Raw genomic sequence first — 14,087 nt, 5'->3', positions numbered from 1 at the left:
TAGGACTGGACTGTCTATGGATGGCGTTAGATCCATCTGGAGATGAAAAATAAGGCTGCAATGTTCTCGATAATTTTTCAGTGAAACTTTCCCAGAGGCTGTCCTTGATCCATCATGGCAGAATCATACCAATGACTTAAGAAAATGCTCTTGAGCGAAAAGACACATGTATTTGTTCTCTGGAGTGAATGGTTCTTTCCTAAGACTCACACTAACCCTGTCAGTGACTCTCCTAACATCAGAGCTTTCTCTCCTCACCGTCCTCATCCTCACTAGTACAAGCTGTCGGATCTCTGCTGGGTGCATGGCACTGTTTAGCTCTGGGGCTGGGTAATAAGGACATGGGAACCCACTCCAGGACTCTTGCTTGGGAAATCCCACGGACAGAGTAGCCTGGTGGGCCACAGTCCATGGGGTCGCAAAAGAGTCGGACACGACTCAGCGACTAAACAACAAAACCGGGGAATCCAGGATCCCAAGAGTGACATGGCATTTTCTCACAATGCTTGGTAGCTTCCAGCTAAGCAGCAAGGCTCCCCTTCCCCCGAGTGCCTAGACCAGATGCCAAGGCCTGGGGCCATAAATGTGGGAGGGGGATCATGGCCAGCAGGTCTTCTGAACACAGATAAAGAGCCATGACAGATGCGGTCTTGACCTCTGTATTTCTCCTCACTGATGTGCCTCTTTCTTGGAGCTCTCTAGTCACCTGTCCATCGTAATGTGGGTCCTCGTTTAGCAGAGTGTAGGAGGCCGCTGGGCATGGAAGGCCGACACTCTCAAGCGTGTGGCCATTGCTCAATTTGCCCCCACGGCCATCTTCACCGATTCATCTGAGCTCTTTCTGGCTTGGCCTGGGCAATGCTTTAGCATCCTCAACAGCATACCGGTCCTGTGCGGTTGGCACAAGAGATGGCCCCCACCTGCCAGTCCTGGCAAGAGAGTTTTGATGGGCCCTTCTGCCCAGACAGTGGAGCAGACTGAGGAGGGCTGGGGAGGAGGAGAGAAGGCGGAGAGAAGAGGGAAGTGGGAGGGACCAGAAGTCAGGTGGCCAGAAGCTGGACGGAGGCTGTGGGTGAGGCTGGCTGGAGAACAGACTGGAGTTGACAGATCCATCTTGCACTGTGCTATCTTTCTCTCCTTCCCCTCCCTTATCTCCTCCCCCCTTCTCTCACCACCTCGTCCTCCCCTTCTCTCCTCTCCTCGTGAGCAGGCAGAGCCCGCCAGCGCCCCCCACTGTGCCCACTCTCGCTGTTCTCCTCCACTCTCTCTCCCCATGAAGGAAGAGACCACTGGAGTTTGCATGCACCCTCCAATCAAAACGAGGCTGGTAGGTACCCTGGCAGGGAGAGGGGCCTGGCCAGGAGAGGTGAGGCGGGCAGGAGCACCAGGCGGCAGCCCCTGGGGTGTGCACGAGCACCGGACCCCGGAGGAGCCTGGGCCGCAGGGGCTGTCACTCCAGGATGGACGCAGAGTTTGAAGTCCAACCAGCCCTGGTCAAACTGGGACTCACGACCATGGTCCCACCCCTTTGTCTGTAGGTCTCAAGAACCGTGAAGAGTTTGTTTTCCTAGAGCCATGATGTGCATAGATGCTTTCCGCAGAGAGAACACTCTTAGTTGCATTTCTGTTGCAAACAAAAGCTTTTAACTTGTCTTTTCCTGCTGTTTATCAAGATGACGATATGAGAATTACATAATGACTTGAAAGGAATCTCCTGTAATCCCAACCTGGCACAATTTTTTTTTTTTCATTTTTGCATGTTTCCTTCTAATATTTATTTATATTCATTCACAGTTTTACATAGTTAAATCATAGCATCCATGTCACCTACCGTTTTCCTCTTTTCGCTTACCGTTGTATTGCTTCTAGCTTGTTCTTGGTACCACGTTCTGTGTATTCCATCAAGTGAACGGTCCACCATCTACCTAACAAACTCCTTCCTGCAGCACGTGTGCTTTGTTTCCAGTTTGTCACTGCTCCAGGGAACACATATAACTTGTGCATCAGGGGCTTTATTTTTTCAGGCCGGAACCTGCTGGGTTCAATATTGCAACTTTGGCTTTGCCCCCATTCCAATGTGGTGATACCAACGACAGCACCGTCAGGAGAGTGTATGTGCTTTGTCAGAGCTCAGCAACCCAGAGGGTAACTGTTGAAATATCTTTTTCTTCTTTAGAGCAGGTATAAAATAACTCTTTGATGTTGCCAACTCTTGCATTTCTTTAATAGCAAGAATAATCCTCTTTTTCCCTTTTATTTCACGGTGGTCTGAGTCTATTCTGTATGTTACTTTGACATTGCTGTTGGTCTCAGCACACCACTTTGAACCATTAAGCCCTGCAAGGAGTAAGGCTTCCCCCAGTCCTTTACTTGCTGCACAGCAGGTAGTCACTACCAAGAACGCGAACTGGCACCTGGCTCCATGGGAATTTTGAGATGTTTGAAAAGAGAGTTTGGGGGAGGGGCGAGCAGGCTTGGATTAGACATCTCAGTGCTCACTGCAAGGACATTGTCATTTCTAGATGGGTTGAGTTGAGACCTACTCAACTCCCTCAGAAACCCTCAGCAGATTTGGGTCTGATCTGACGTGTTCCTGTGCATCCCTATCTTACCCCCTATTAGAATGATTCAAAGCCATCAGGTAACTATTGTCCGTAGGCAAGACCCTGAAATGCACTAAAGCGACTGCACGTGGGAAGTGGTGGCCTTGGTGTCTCGGCTGCAGCCCTCTGGTGGGAGTGGAACGATGTGCGTCCACCAGCAGGCAGCTGCTGTGCCCCGAGGCTGCAGACAAAGCTGGTGCCGGCCATCAGGACCCTGGGCCTGCTGGCAGTCTTCGAGGCCAGCTTAAAGAAACAACCCCTCCCCGCCCCCTGTCCTCCAAAGGCCTCTAGGAGGCCAAAGGTGAAATGACCCAAGAGAAAGAAATGGAAGCAAAGGCTCTTGATGGCCAGTTGGCACTACCTGATCCTGCAGGATAACCCTCTCCAGACACCAGCACAGGGCACTTGTGATCACCATGCCTTCTGTCCCCAAGGCCATGGTGGTAGGAATCTTCCAGGCTTACCCGGGTTTCCCTGAGGTTTCCCTCTACTGCCCAGAGTTTACAGGGAGCCCGACAACTAAAGTGAACGGACAGCGAGCCCTCCTGGCCTGATTAGTCCAGGCCTCCTGGTACTCTGTCCACTCTGATAGACTCTGTTCCCTATCAGTGGCGTCCAGTCCATTCCCCACAGCTGCAGAGGGGCCATCAGCAGGCCCCCACATCACCCTTGCCTCCTCATTACACCCCCTGGCTACGGTCAGGGTGAGGCCCAGCAAACACAAGACTCCAGCCTGTCTTCCATGCAGAGGCCTGGCCCTATGGCACAACTCCAGGCTCAGATACAGCCGCTAGGCAACTCTCGTAGGGGCCCTTGGTTTACTTCCTCAGCAAGCAAGGAAGGCTCGGTGTGTGTGCTCCTGTATCCTTCAGTTCAGTTTAAAAGTGTGCTGCCAAAGATTTCAAAGCTTTGTTTTCTAATCTGAAAGTAACACTCTTCTCTGTCTCTTTTTTGAAGATAAAAACATTCCCGGCTGATACAGTGACCCCTTTTCCTGATCCTTTCATAACAGGGCCACAGTTTACCGTAAGTAGATCTGGAAAACAGATCCGTGTTTTAAGACATAGTTCCCCGGTGGCTTGCTTTCCTGAGGACTGCCAGCCGATGATGCCAACAGCTCGTGTGTATTTATTTATTTTTGGCTGCGTTGTTTCTTAGTTGCGACATGTGGGATTTTTTTTTTTTTTTAGTGCATGGGCTTCTCTCTAGTTGTGGCGCACGGGTTTAGTTGCCCCGGGGCATATGGGATCTTAGTTCCTGGACCAGGGATGAAACCTGCATCCCCTGCATTGGAAGGTGGGTTTTTAACCACCGGACCACCAGGGAAGCCCCACCAACAGCTTCTTTTGATCGCTGTGAACTCTGTGAGGCTGAGAAGAAGTTGGGGTTTGGGGGTCAGCATTTTCGAGTTATTTTATTTTATTGAGGTGAGCTTCATGTAACATAAAATTAACAATTTTTGAAGTGACAGTTTAGTGGCATTTAGTACATTCAGTGTCATGCAACTACCACCTCTAATTCTAAAACCTTCCCATCACCCCCAAAGGAAATCTCATACCCAGTCAGTAGTCATCCCCATGTCCCCCTTCACTCTGGCCCTTGTCAGCCACCGATTTGCATTTTGTCTCTTTGGATTTGCCTAGTTTGGATATTCCATAAAAATAGGATCATACACTATGTGACCTGTGTCTAGTATGCTGTAGGATGTATCAGTATTTTATTTCTTCTTATGGAGGAATAATATTCCATTGCACTTACATACCACAATTTGTTGATCCATCCATTCATGGATGGGTTTTGGGTTCTCCCCACTTTTTGGCTACTGTGAATAATACTGCTATGAACATGCATGTACATGCATTTATCAGATTCTCTGTTTTCAATACTTTGGGGTTGGATCTGCATCTTGATAATGGTATGATTTATGATTTTAAGTTAAAATTTTGCCACTCTGAGCACCAGTCTCCTTTTATTTAAAGTGGAAATAGTAATAAGAACATCCTCCTCCTCATATCTGGTTGAGGCAAGTGTCAAAAGGGATCAAGAACTTGAAAGTACTCGACCATGCTCAGACCATCCCACGAATGTCAAGTAGAATTGTTGTTCCTCAATGCTGGAGAGGCAGGGTGGTGTAATAAAAAGAGCAGGTAGTCATGACAACCGGCTTTCCTGTTGCCATGGCTCTCTGTGTCGCTGAGCAGCTTATTTAAACTCTCTGCAAACTGCTGAAATGTTTTTAAACATTTAAATGTTGTAGTTTCCTCATCTGCAAAGTGAGAGAGTTCGATGATTTTCAAGATTCTCTTCAGCTCCTCGACTTTTTTCTTTAATTAAGAGCTTGTACAGAAGCTCACTCTCTGATGAGCAGAAGTAGGGAGTTTAGGCTCCCTCCTCTCTCTCCTGAGGCTTCCCTGGTGGCTCAGTGGTAAAGAATCTGCCTCCTAATGCAGGAGAGGCAGGTTCAATCCCCTGGGTCCGGAAGATCCTTTGGAGAAGGAAATGGTAACCCCCTCCAGTATTCTTGCCTGGAAAATCCGATGGACAGAGGATCCTGGGGGGCTACAGTCCATGGAGTTGCAAAAAGTTGGGCATAATTGAATACCCATGCATGCCTCTTTCCTCTCCCTCCCTCTTCCTCCCAGGGATCAGAGTTTGCAATTCCTAGAACCACATGGTCCCTGAGGTTCCTTCCAAAGGTCAATCTAGAGGATCTTCTGGGCAGGCTGTGTGGTGCCCTAGGGATAGCTCAAAGTGCAGTCTCAGGGGCTGGCTGATTGTCACTACCTGAGGTGGCTTCAGCCATATGGACAGGAAGGTGTGAGCAGTGGCTGATTCAGGTCTGAGGATGAACAGACCTGGGAAGGTGTTCAACAGTCTGTGCAGAGACAAAAGCAGGTTTCTAGAACAATCCATGGGGCTTCCCATGTGGTGCTACTGGTAAAGAACCAGCTTGCAAATAGAGGAGACATAAGAGATGTGAGTTCTGTTCCTGGGTCAGGAAGAGCCCCTGGGGAAGGGCATGGCCACCCACTTTTCAGTGTTCTTGCTGGAGAATCCCACGGGTAGAGGAGCCTGGTGAGCTACAGTCCATGAGGTCACACAGAGCGGACACAACCGCAGTGACTTAGCATGCACACATGCAGAACAATCTGCACTAGGGTCATGATCAGCTTCCAGCACCTGTCTTTTAAGGAACAGAGGGCAGAGACACAGGGGCTGGACCAGGCATTCAGTGCTGCTGCCAGATACTCATCTGGCCCCTGCAGTTTGGCTGGGCACGGCTTCCTTAGCTGGAGGCTCCAGCTCCACTTCCTCTGCTGGCCATGGCAGGCACTCTGGCCTGCTGCCCAGCCTTGGCAGTGCTGTGAGACACCCAGGGAAGCCCTTCCTGAAAAGCCAGGGGCCAAGATGGAGCAGGAAGCCAATGTCAGAAACCATGCTGGGACTTTGAAGAACAGGGCAAGAGTGGCTTGAAGGCAGCTAGAGCAGGCAGAGGGAGCAGCATGAGCCAGAGTCCTGGGGCAGAGGGGGCATCCCACCTCCAGGGGACTGAACTGAGGCCAGTGGGCATAGAAGGCAGAGAGCAAGGGTGTGGGGCATGAGAGGAGGATGGGGAGGAAAGCAGGGACACACCCTGCCGGGCACAGCCATGCTTGGCTGAGCTCAGATGGGAAGTCCTTCAGCGAGAAGCCTTTGAAGGACTCTGAGCAGGGCAGGGCCAGGGCAGCTGCGTTTGGCGATGACCCCTGTGATGGCAGTGAGAGGAGCTGGGATCAGGCAGTGTGGGCTCTGAGCAGTCGTCTAGAAACCTCGAACAGTAGTTCAAGGGAAAGAAGGCAGAGAGCTTGGCCCAGAATGCTGTTGATGGTGGAGGTGGATAGATGTGCACAGATCGGGGAAATATTTAAGAGGCTGGTGAGAAACTGGATTGGATGAGGGAGAGAAAGGGCCAGAAATAGCTCTAAGATTTCTGACTTACAGAATGTGGATGGAGAGTGGGTGCATTCAGAGACAAGGAAATCTTAGGGAAGACTGAACCAGGAGGAATAATGAATTTGCCTCTTGCAAATGTGTTAGAAATGCCTTGGAAATGCCTGGATGGAAATAGTGAATGGGCAGCTGGATCAGTTCAGTTCAGTTACTCAGTCGTGTCTGACTCTGCAAACCCATGGACTGCAGTGCGCCAGGCCTCCCTGTCCATCACCAACTCCCGGAGCTTACTCAAACTCATGTCCATCGAGTCAATGATGCCATCCAACCATCTAATGCTCTGTCATCCCCTTCTCTTCCTGCCTTCAATATTTTCCAGCATCAGGGTCTTTTCTAATGAGTCAGTTCTTCCCATCAGGTGGCCAAAGTACTGGAGCTTCAACTTTAGCATCAGTCCTTCCAATGAATATTCAGGATTGATTTCCTTTAGTATTGACTGGTTTGATCTCATTGCTGTCCAAGGGTCTCTCAAGAGTCTTCTCCAACACCACAGTTCAAAAGCATCAATTCTTTGGTGCTCAGCTTTCTTTGTGGTCCAACTGTCAAATCCGTACATGACTACTGGAAAAACCATAGCTTTGACTAGATGGACCTTTGTTGGCAAAGTAATGTCTCTGCTTTTTAATATGCTATATAAGTTTGTCATAGCTTTTCTTCCAAGGAGCAAGCATCTTTTAATTTCATGGCTGCAGTCACCATCTGCAGTGACTTTGGAGCCTAAATAAATAAAGTCTGACACTGTTTGCATTGTTTCCCCATCTATTTCCCATGAAGTGATGGGACCAGATGCCATGATCTTCACTTTTTGAATGTTTAATTTTAAGCAGATTTTTCACTCTCCTCTTTCACTTTCATCAAGAGGCTCTTTGGTTCCTCTTCACTTTCTGCCATATGGGTGGTGGCATCTGCATATCTGAGGTTATTGATATTTTTCCTGGCAATCTTGATTCCAGCTTGTGCTTCATCCAGCCTGGCATTTCACATGATGTACTCTGTATCATGTGACCTAAATCAAATCCCTTATGACTATACAGTGGAACTGAGAAATAGATTTAAGGGATTAGATCTGATAGACAGAGTGCCTGATGAACTATGGACAGAGGTTCGTGACATTGTACAGGAGACAGGGAGCAAGACCATCCCCCCAAGAAAAAGAAATGCAAAAAAGCAAAATGGCTGTCTGAGGAGGCCTTACAAATAGCTGTGAAAAGAAGAGAAGTGAAAAGCAAAGGAGAAAAGGAAAGATATACCCATCTGAATGCAGAGTTCCAAAGAATAGCAAGGACAGATAAGAAAGCCTTCCTCAGTGATTAAGGCAAAAAATAGAGGAAAACAATAGAATGGGAAAAACTAGAAATCTCTTCAAGAAAATTAGAGAAGGGAACATTTCATGCAAAGATGGGCTCAGTAAAGGACAGAAATGGTATGGACCTAACAGAAGCAGAAGCTATTAAGAAAGTGGCAAGAATACACATAAGAACTGTACAAAAAAGATCTTCATGACCCAGATCATCATGAAGGTGTGATCACCCACACTCACCTAAAGCCAGACATCCTGGAATGTGAAGTCAGGTGGGCCTTAGGAAACATCACTAAGAACAAAGCTAGTAGAGGCGATCGAATTCCAGTTAAGCTATTTCAAATCCTGAAAGATGATGCTGTGAAAGTGCTACACTCAACATGTCAGCAAATTTGGAAAACTCAGCAGTGGCCACTGGACTGGAAAAGGTCAGTTTTCATTCCAATCCCAAAGAAAGGCAATGCCAAAGAATGCTCAAACTACTGCACAAAAAGGCAATGCCAAAGAATGCTCAAACTACCGCACAATTGCACTCATCCCACATGCTAGTAAAGTAATGCTCAAAATTCTCCAAGCCAGGCTTCAGCAATACATGAAAAATGGACTTCCAGATGTTCAAACTGGTTTTAGAAAAGGCAGAGGAACCAGAGATCAAATTGCCAACATCTGCTGGATAATCGAAAAAGCAAGAGAGTTCCAGAAAAACATCTATTTCTGCTTTATTGATGATGCCAAAGCCTTTGACTCTACGGATCACAATAAATTGTGGAAAATTCTGAAAGAGATGGGAATACCAGACCACCTGACCTGCCTCTTGAGAAACCTGTATGCAGGTCAGGAAGCAACAGTTAGAACTGGACATAGAACAACAGACTGGTTCCAAAGAGAACAAGGAGTACGTCAAGGCTGTATATTGTCACCCTGCGTATTTAACTTCTATGCAGAGTACATCATGAGAAACGCTGGGCAGGAGGAAGCACAAGCTGGAATCAAGATTGCCGGGAGAAATATTAATAACCTCATATATGCAGATGACACCACCCTTATGGCAGAAAGTGAAGAGGAACTAAAGAGCCTCTTGATGAAAGTGAAAGAAGACAGTGAAAAAGTTGGCTTAAAGCTCAACATTCAGAAAACGAAGATCATGGCATCTGGTCCCATCACTTCATGGCCAATAGAAAGAAAAACAGTGGAAACAGTGGCTGACTTTATTTTGGGGGGCTCCAAAATCACTGCAGATGGTGACTGCAGCCATGAAATTAAAAGACGCTTACTCCTTGGAAGGAAAGTTATGACCAACCAGACGGCATATTCAAAGCAGAGACATTACTTTGCCAACAAAGGTCCGTCTAGTTAAGGCTATGGTTTGTCCAGTAGTCATGTATGGATGTGAGAGTTGGACTGTGAGGAAAGCTGAGTGCTGAAGAATTGATGCTTTTGAACTGTGGTGTTGGAGAAGACTCTTGAGAGTCCCCTGGACTGCAAGGATATCCAACCAGTCCATCGTAAAGGAGATCAGTCCTGGGTGTTCATTGGAAGGACTGACATTGAAGCTGAAACTCCAATACTTTGGCCGCCTGATGAGAAGAGCTGACTCATTTGAAAAGACCCTGATGCTGGGAAAGATTGAGGGCGGGAGGAGAAGGGGACAACAGAGGATGAGATGGTTGGATGGCATCACCGACACAATGGACATGGGTTTGGGTGGACTCCAGGAGTTGGTGATGGACAGGGAGGCCTGGTGTGCTGCAGTTCATGGGGTCACAAAGAGTTGGACATGGCTGAGTGACTGAACTGAACTCTGCATATAACTTAAATAAGCAGGGTGACAATATACAGCCTTAACATACTCCTTTCCCAATTTGGAACCAGTCCATTGTTCCATGTCCAGTTCTAACTATTGCTTCTTGACCTGCATACAGATTTCTCAGGAGCAGGTAAGGTGGTCAGGTATTCCCATCTCTTGAAGAGTTTTCCACAGTTTGTTGTGATCCACACAGTCAAAGACTTTAGCATAGTCAGTGAAGCAGAAATAGATGTTTTTCTGGGATTCTCTTGCATTTCTATGATCCAGCAGATGTTGGCAATTTGATCTCTGTTTCCTCTGCCTTTTCTACATCAGCTTGAACATCTGGAAGTTCTTTGTTCACATACTGTTGAAGCCTGGCTTGGAGAATTTTGAGCATTACTTTGCTAGCGTGTGAGATGAGTGCTATTGTGCTATAGTTTGAGCATTCTTTGGCATTGCTTTTCTTTGGGATTGGAATGAAAACTGACCTTTTCCAGCCCTGTGGCCACTGCTGAGTTTTCTAAATTTGCTGGCATATTGAGTGCAGCACTTTCACAGCATCATCTTTTAGGATTTGAAATAGCTCAACTGGAATTCCATCACCTCCACTAGCTTTGTTCATAGTTATGCTTCCTCAGGCCCACTTGACTTCGCATTCCAGGATGTGTGGCTCTAGATGAGTGATCACACCATTGTGATTATCTGGGCCATGAAGATCTTTTTTGTACAGTTCTTCTGTGTATTCTTGCCACCTCTTCTTAATATCTTCTTCTTCTGTTAGGTCCATACCATTTCTGTCCTTAATTGTGCCCAACTTTGCATGAAATATTTCCCTGGTATCTCTAATTTTCTTGAAGGGATCACTAGTCTTTCCCATTCTATTGTTTTCCTCTATTTCTTTGCATTGATCACTGAGGAAGTCTTTCTTATCTCTCCTTGCTATTCTTTGGAACTCTGGATTCAGATATATATATACTTTCCTTTTCTCATTTGCCTTTTTCTTTTGCCTTTTGCTTTTTGGCAGTTGGATATTCAAGTCTGTATCAGGAGAGAGGACTAAACTGGAGATTATAATTAGCAAGTTTTTAATACCAACAGCTTGATGGTAATGGAAGCCAAATTCATAAGCTTCAGCTTCCTAATTTTCTTCCTCCTGTGCATCATATTCTCTTTTCCTCCCTACCAAGGTCAAGATACTTGACCTTGAGTTGGCCTCTCCAGAGACTCCCTGACCTATCCTGTCCACAGTGAAGGGGGAGGTCAGCAGCTCCAGGTAACTCCATACAGTTATCCTGGTAGTTGATCCAGCATTGACCTTGTGCCTGAATTCAACAACCAGACTCCTTGGTTGGCTCTGAAGCCAGTTCCTACCTTGTATTTGAGCCTGTTGAGTCTACTTGATAGTCAGCCCAGGGCCTCGGTCTGTCTAAGATGAGGACCTCTGCCTGACTCTGGTCAGATTTCTGTATCATGATCTTCTTAACCTGGCCTGTCCCTATGTTACCTACTTTGTCCCAGCAAATGTTGGTTCATTCATGTCTTCATTCAGCAAATGTTAAGAAGACGAGGACTCAGGGTTGAGATTTAATGATAGTGATTTTCACGGCTCCCTGAGGTCATTCCTGGGCTTCTCAGGTAGTGCTAGTGGTGAAGAACCTGACTACCAATTCAGAAGACTTAAGAGAACGTGGATTCAACCCCTGGGTTGGGAAGATCCCCTGAGTAGGAAATGGCAACCCACTCCAGTATTCTTGCTTGGAGAATCCCATTGACCGAGGAGCCTGGTGGGTTACAGTCCATGGGGTCACAAAGAGCTGGACATGACTGAAGTGACTTAGAGCACAAGGTCATTCTTAAATGAGGTTGGCTCTTTTTTTCCTATTTTGAGTGCATGGCAGTGAGGAATATAATGACTGTTAGTAAAGTTTGATGCCACTGCCTTGATTCATGCTAAGGCCCTGGTACCTTCCCCGCAATTGCCTTTGTATGTAAGTACATTTCCCTCTTTTTCCAGAAAGAGTCAAAATTGGCATCAAAAGCCCAACCTACACCCACTTTATTGAAGCAACAAAATAACGTTTACCCCAGCTCCTGTATCAGGAAGGCTGGACTCAGCCATGCTTTAAATGACAAATTGAATTTCCTGTTCATGCTGCGTGACTGCCATGGGTGGGCTGTGCCTTCTGCTCTGTGTTGTTCTGTTTCTGGGACCCTGGCTAATGGAGCAGCTGCCACCTAGAACACTGCTGGTCACAGAGGTTGGGGGGAGGCGGGGAAAGAAGTGACAAATCACACACCAGCACTTAACTCTTCCAATGGAGATAAGACATGCTGGCTCATTTCCGTGGCTAAAGCAAGGCACTGGCCATGCCAGCTTCAAAGTGGGGTCGAGGGGGACTTTCCTGGGGGTCCAGTGGTTAAGCCTGTGTGCTTCCGCTGCAGGGGCCACAGGTTTGATCCCTTGTTGGAGAGCTAAAGTCCCGCATGCCAGGAAGCAGAGCCAATAAATAAATAAAAATTTATTAAAAAACATTTTTAAAAGTAGGCTGGGGAAGTGTAATCCTACCATGTCCCTGGAAAGAAATGAACCAGCATTATCTAAGGAACCACACAAGTGACCACTACATCCCAACGTTTGTGAAAGCCCCCTGTGGCAAACATCACATGCCAGCAACTCTGTGATGCTCTGTTCTTGTGGTCAGTTCTCTGGCATTGCTCCAGCCCAGGCCAGCTCAGTTCTGTCTCTGGAGGCAGGTGTAAAACAAACAGGGACTTATATTTTTCATCAGTAGTCTTTCAGGACTCTCAAAGATAAAGACTCTCCCCATTTAGAATCTTGGTTCTAAATACTGGTTCTTAGTGCTTACTGTGTGACCTCGGGAAGATTACTTAACGTCTCTGAGCTTCAGTTTCCTTTTCCATAAAAATCAGTTCCAAGATGTGCATTTTTCCACCTTCTAACATCTCTGAAATTAGAGTAGGTATTACACTAGTGGCCCTGACAGAGTTTGAATGGTTACTTTTTCTCTGTGGCGTGTGCAAAAAATGGTGTGTCTTATAAATGATGGTGTCTAACGTGATGAAACATGGCCTCCCCCTTAAAGATTGTGAAGAGGTAATACATGTAAAGTACTTAGCATAGTGGCTGGCACTAAATAAAATGGTTTAATACAAGGCTATTGATGAACTATTATTTAAAAATGACAGGGACTGTGGTAAGGGTGAGGAAACAGCTGAAAATATGAAAATGAAACCCAAATTGAGGTTGACTTCCTCTTTTTTGTTTCCCCTCCAGGCAGACTTTAGAGACAGTAAGGTACAGTGCTGTCCTGGCCAGTCCTCCCCGATGATTCCAGCAGCGACCCTGAGGCCCTTGACAGAGGCCGTGTCCACAGTGCAGACCATCTACACCATTCGGAAGCCTGTTTCTCCAGCAACCAGGTGTGTCAGACCAGCAGGTGCCGACAGGTAACTCTGGTGACAGGGAAACCAGCCCAGGCTCATTGTGTTTGTCACATCTGCAACGATGTTTGTGACTGTCTTATTCATGCTTTTCTTCATGTATTCTCTAAGTATTTACTGAAAGGTCATCAAAGGCTGCTGCTGCTGCTAAGTCACTTCAGTCGTGTCCGACTCTGTGTGACCCCATAGACGGCAGCCCGCCAGGCTCCCCCGTCTCTGGGATTCTCCAGGCAAGAACACTGGAGTGGGTTGCCATTTCCTTCTCCAATGCATGAAAGTGAAAAGTGAAAGTGAAGTCGCTCAGTCGTGTCCGACTCTTCGCGACCCCATGGACTGCAGCCTACAGGCTCCTCCGTCCATGGGATTTTCTAGGCAAGAGTGCTGGAGTGGGGTGCCATTGCCTTCTCCACATCAAGGTCTAGATAGTATTATTCTAGGTGCTAAGGATGTAGAGTGAGCAAAACAGAAGCCCCCTAACCACAAACTGGCCCTCCAACTGTTCCCCATGCTTTCTCGATGCACATGCACACATTTTTTTCATGAGTATGGTCAGTGTGTACATAATCCTTGATTACTTCCTCCATCTAACGCATATCTTCTCTTTTCAACACTGATCCTGCTCTCACCACTTTCAGTTTCTTTGTATTCATGTAATGTGGTTAACCTCACTTGTTGCCATTACTAGATATTTGAGTTATATCCTATTTCAGATTAAGCTGGAGATCCCCTGGAGAAGTGAATGGCTACCCACTCCAGTATTCTTGTCTAGAGAATTCCATGGACAGAGGAGCCTGGCAGGCTGTAGTCCATGGGGTCGCAAAGAGTTGGACACAACTGAGTGACTAACACCTGGACTTTCAAGTTGCTGAGAGGGTGCTACGTGCCAGGTCCTGTGTTCAGCTCTGAGGGTTCAGAGAGGAATGGCGTATATAACAGTCAGTCC

General features: G+C 47.0%; 1 protein-coding gene across 8 annotated transcripts in view; it reads left to right on the top strand.

Moving 5' to 3' along the window:
- EPB41L4B (erythrocyte membrane protein band 4.1 like 4B) overlaps window positions 1-14,087 on the top strand; it is a 138,541-nt gene that overhangs the window by 121,563 nt on the left and 2,891 nt on the right. For 3 of the 8 annotated variants that reach the window (XM_061426435.1, XM_061426436.1, XM_061426437.1), the window contains exons 23-25: window positions 1,211-1,327; window positions 3,561-3,629; window positions 12,978-13,150. In XM_061426435.1, coding sequence (XP_061282419.1) covers window positions 1,211-1,327; window positions 3,561-3,629; window positions 12,978-13,150 — 359 coding nt within the window. The remainder of the gene's footprint in view (window positions 1-1,210; window positions 1,328-3,560; window positions 3,630-12,977; window positions 13,151-14,087) is intronic. The other 5 variants (XM_061426438.1, XM_061426439.1, XM_061426440.1 and 2 more) reach the window with 4 other exon arrangements.

This window comes from Bos javanicus, chromosome 8 (genome assembly GCF_032452875.1).
Source record: "Bos javanicus breed banteng chromosome 8, ARS-OSU_banteng_1.0, whole genome shotgun sequence".
NCBI classification, from domain to species: domain Eukaryota; kingdom Metazoa; phylum Chordata; class Mammalia; order Artiodactyla; family Bovidae; genus Bos; species Bos javanicus.
The sequence above is the reverse complement of the archived record's forward strand: the minus strand, read 5'-3'. Positions and strand labels throughout refer to the sequence as shown.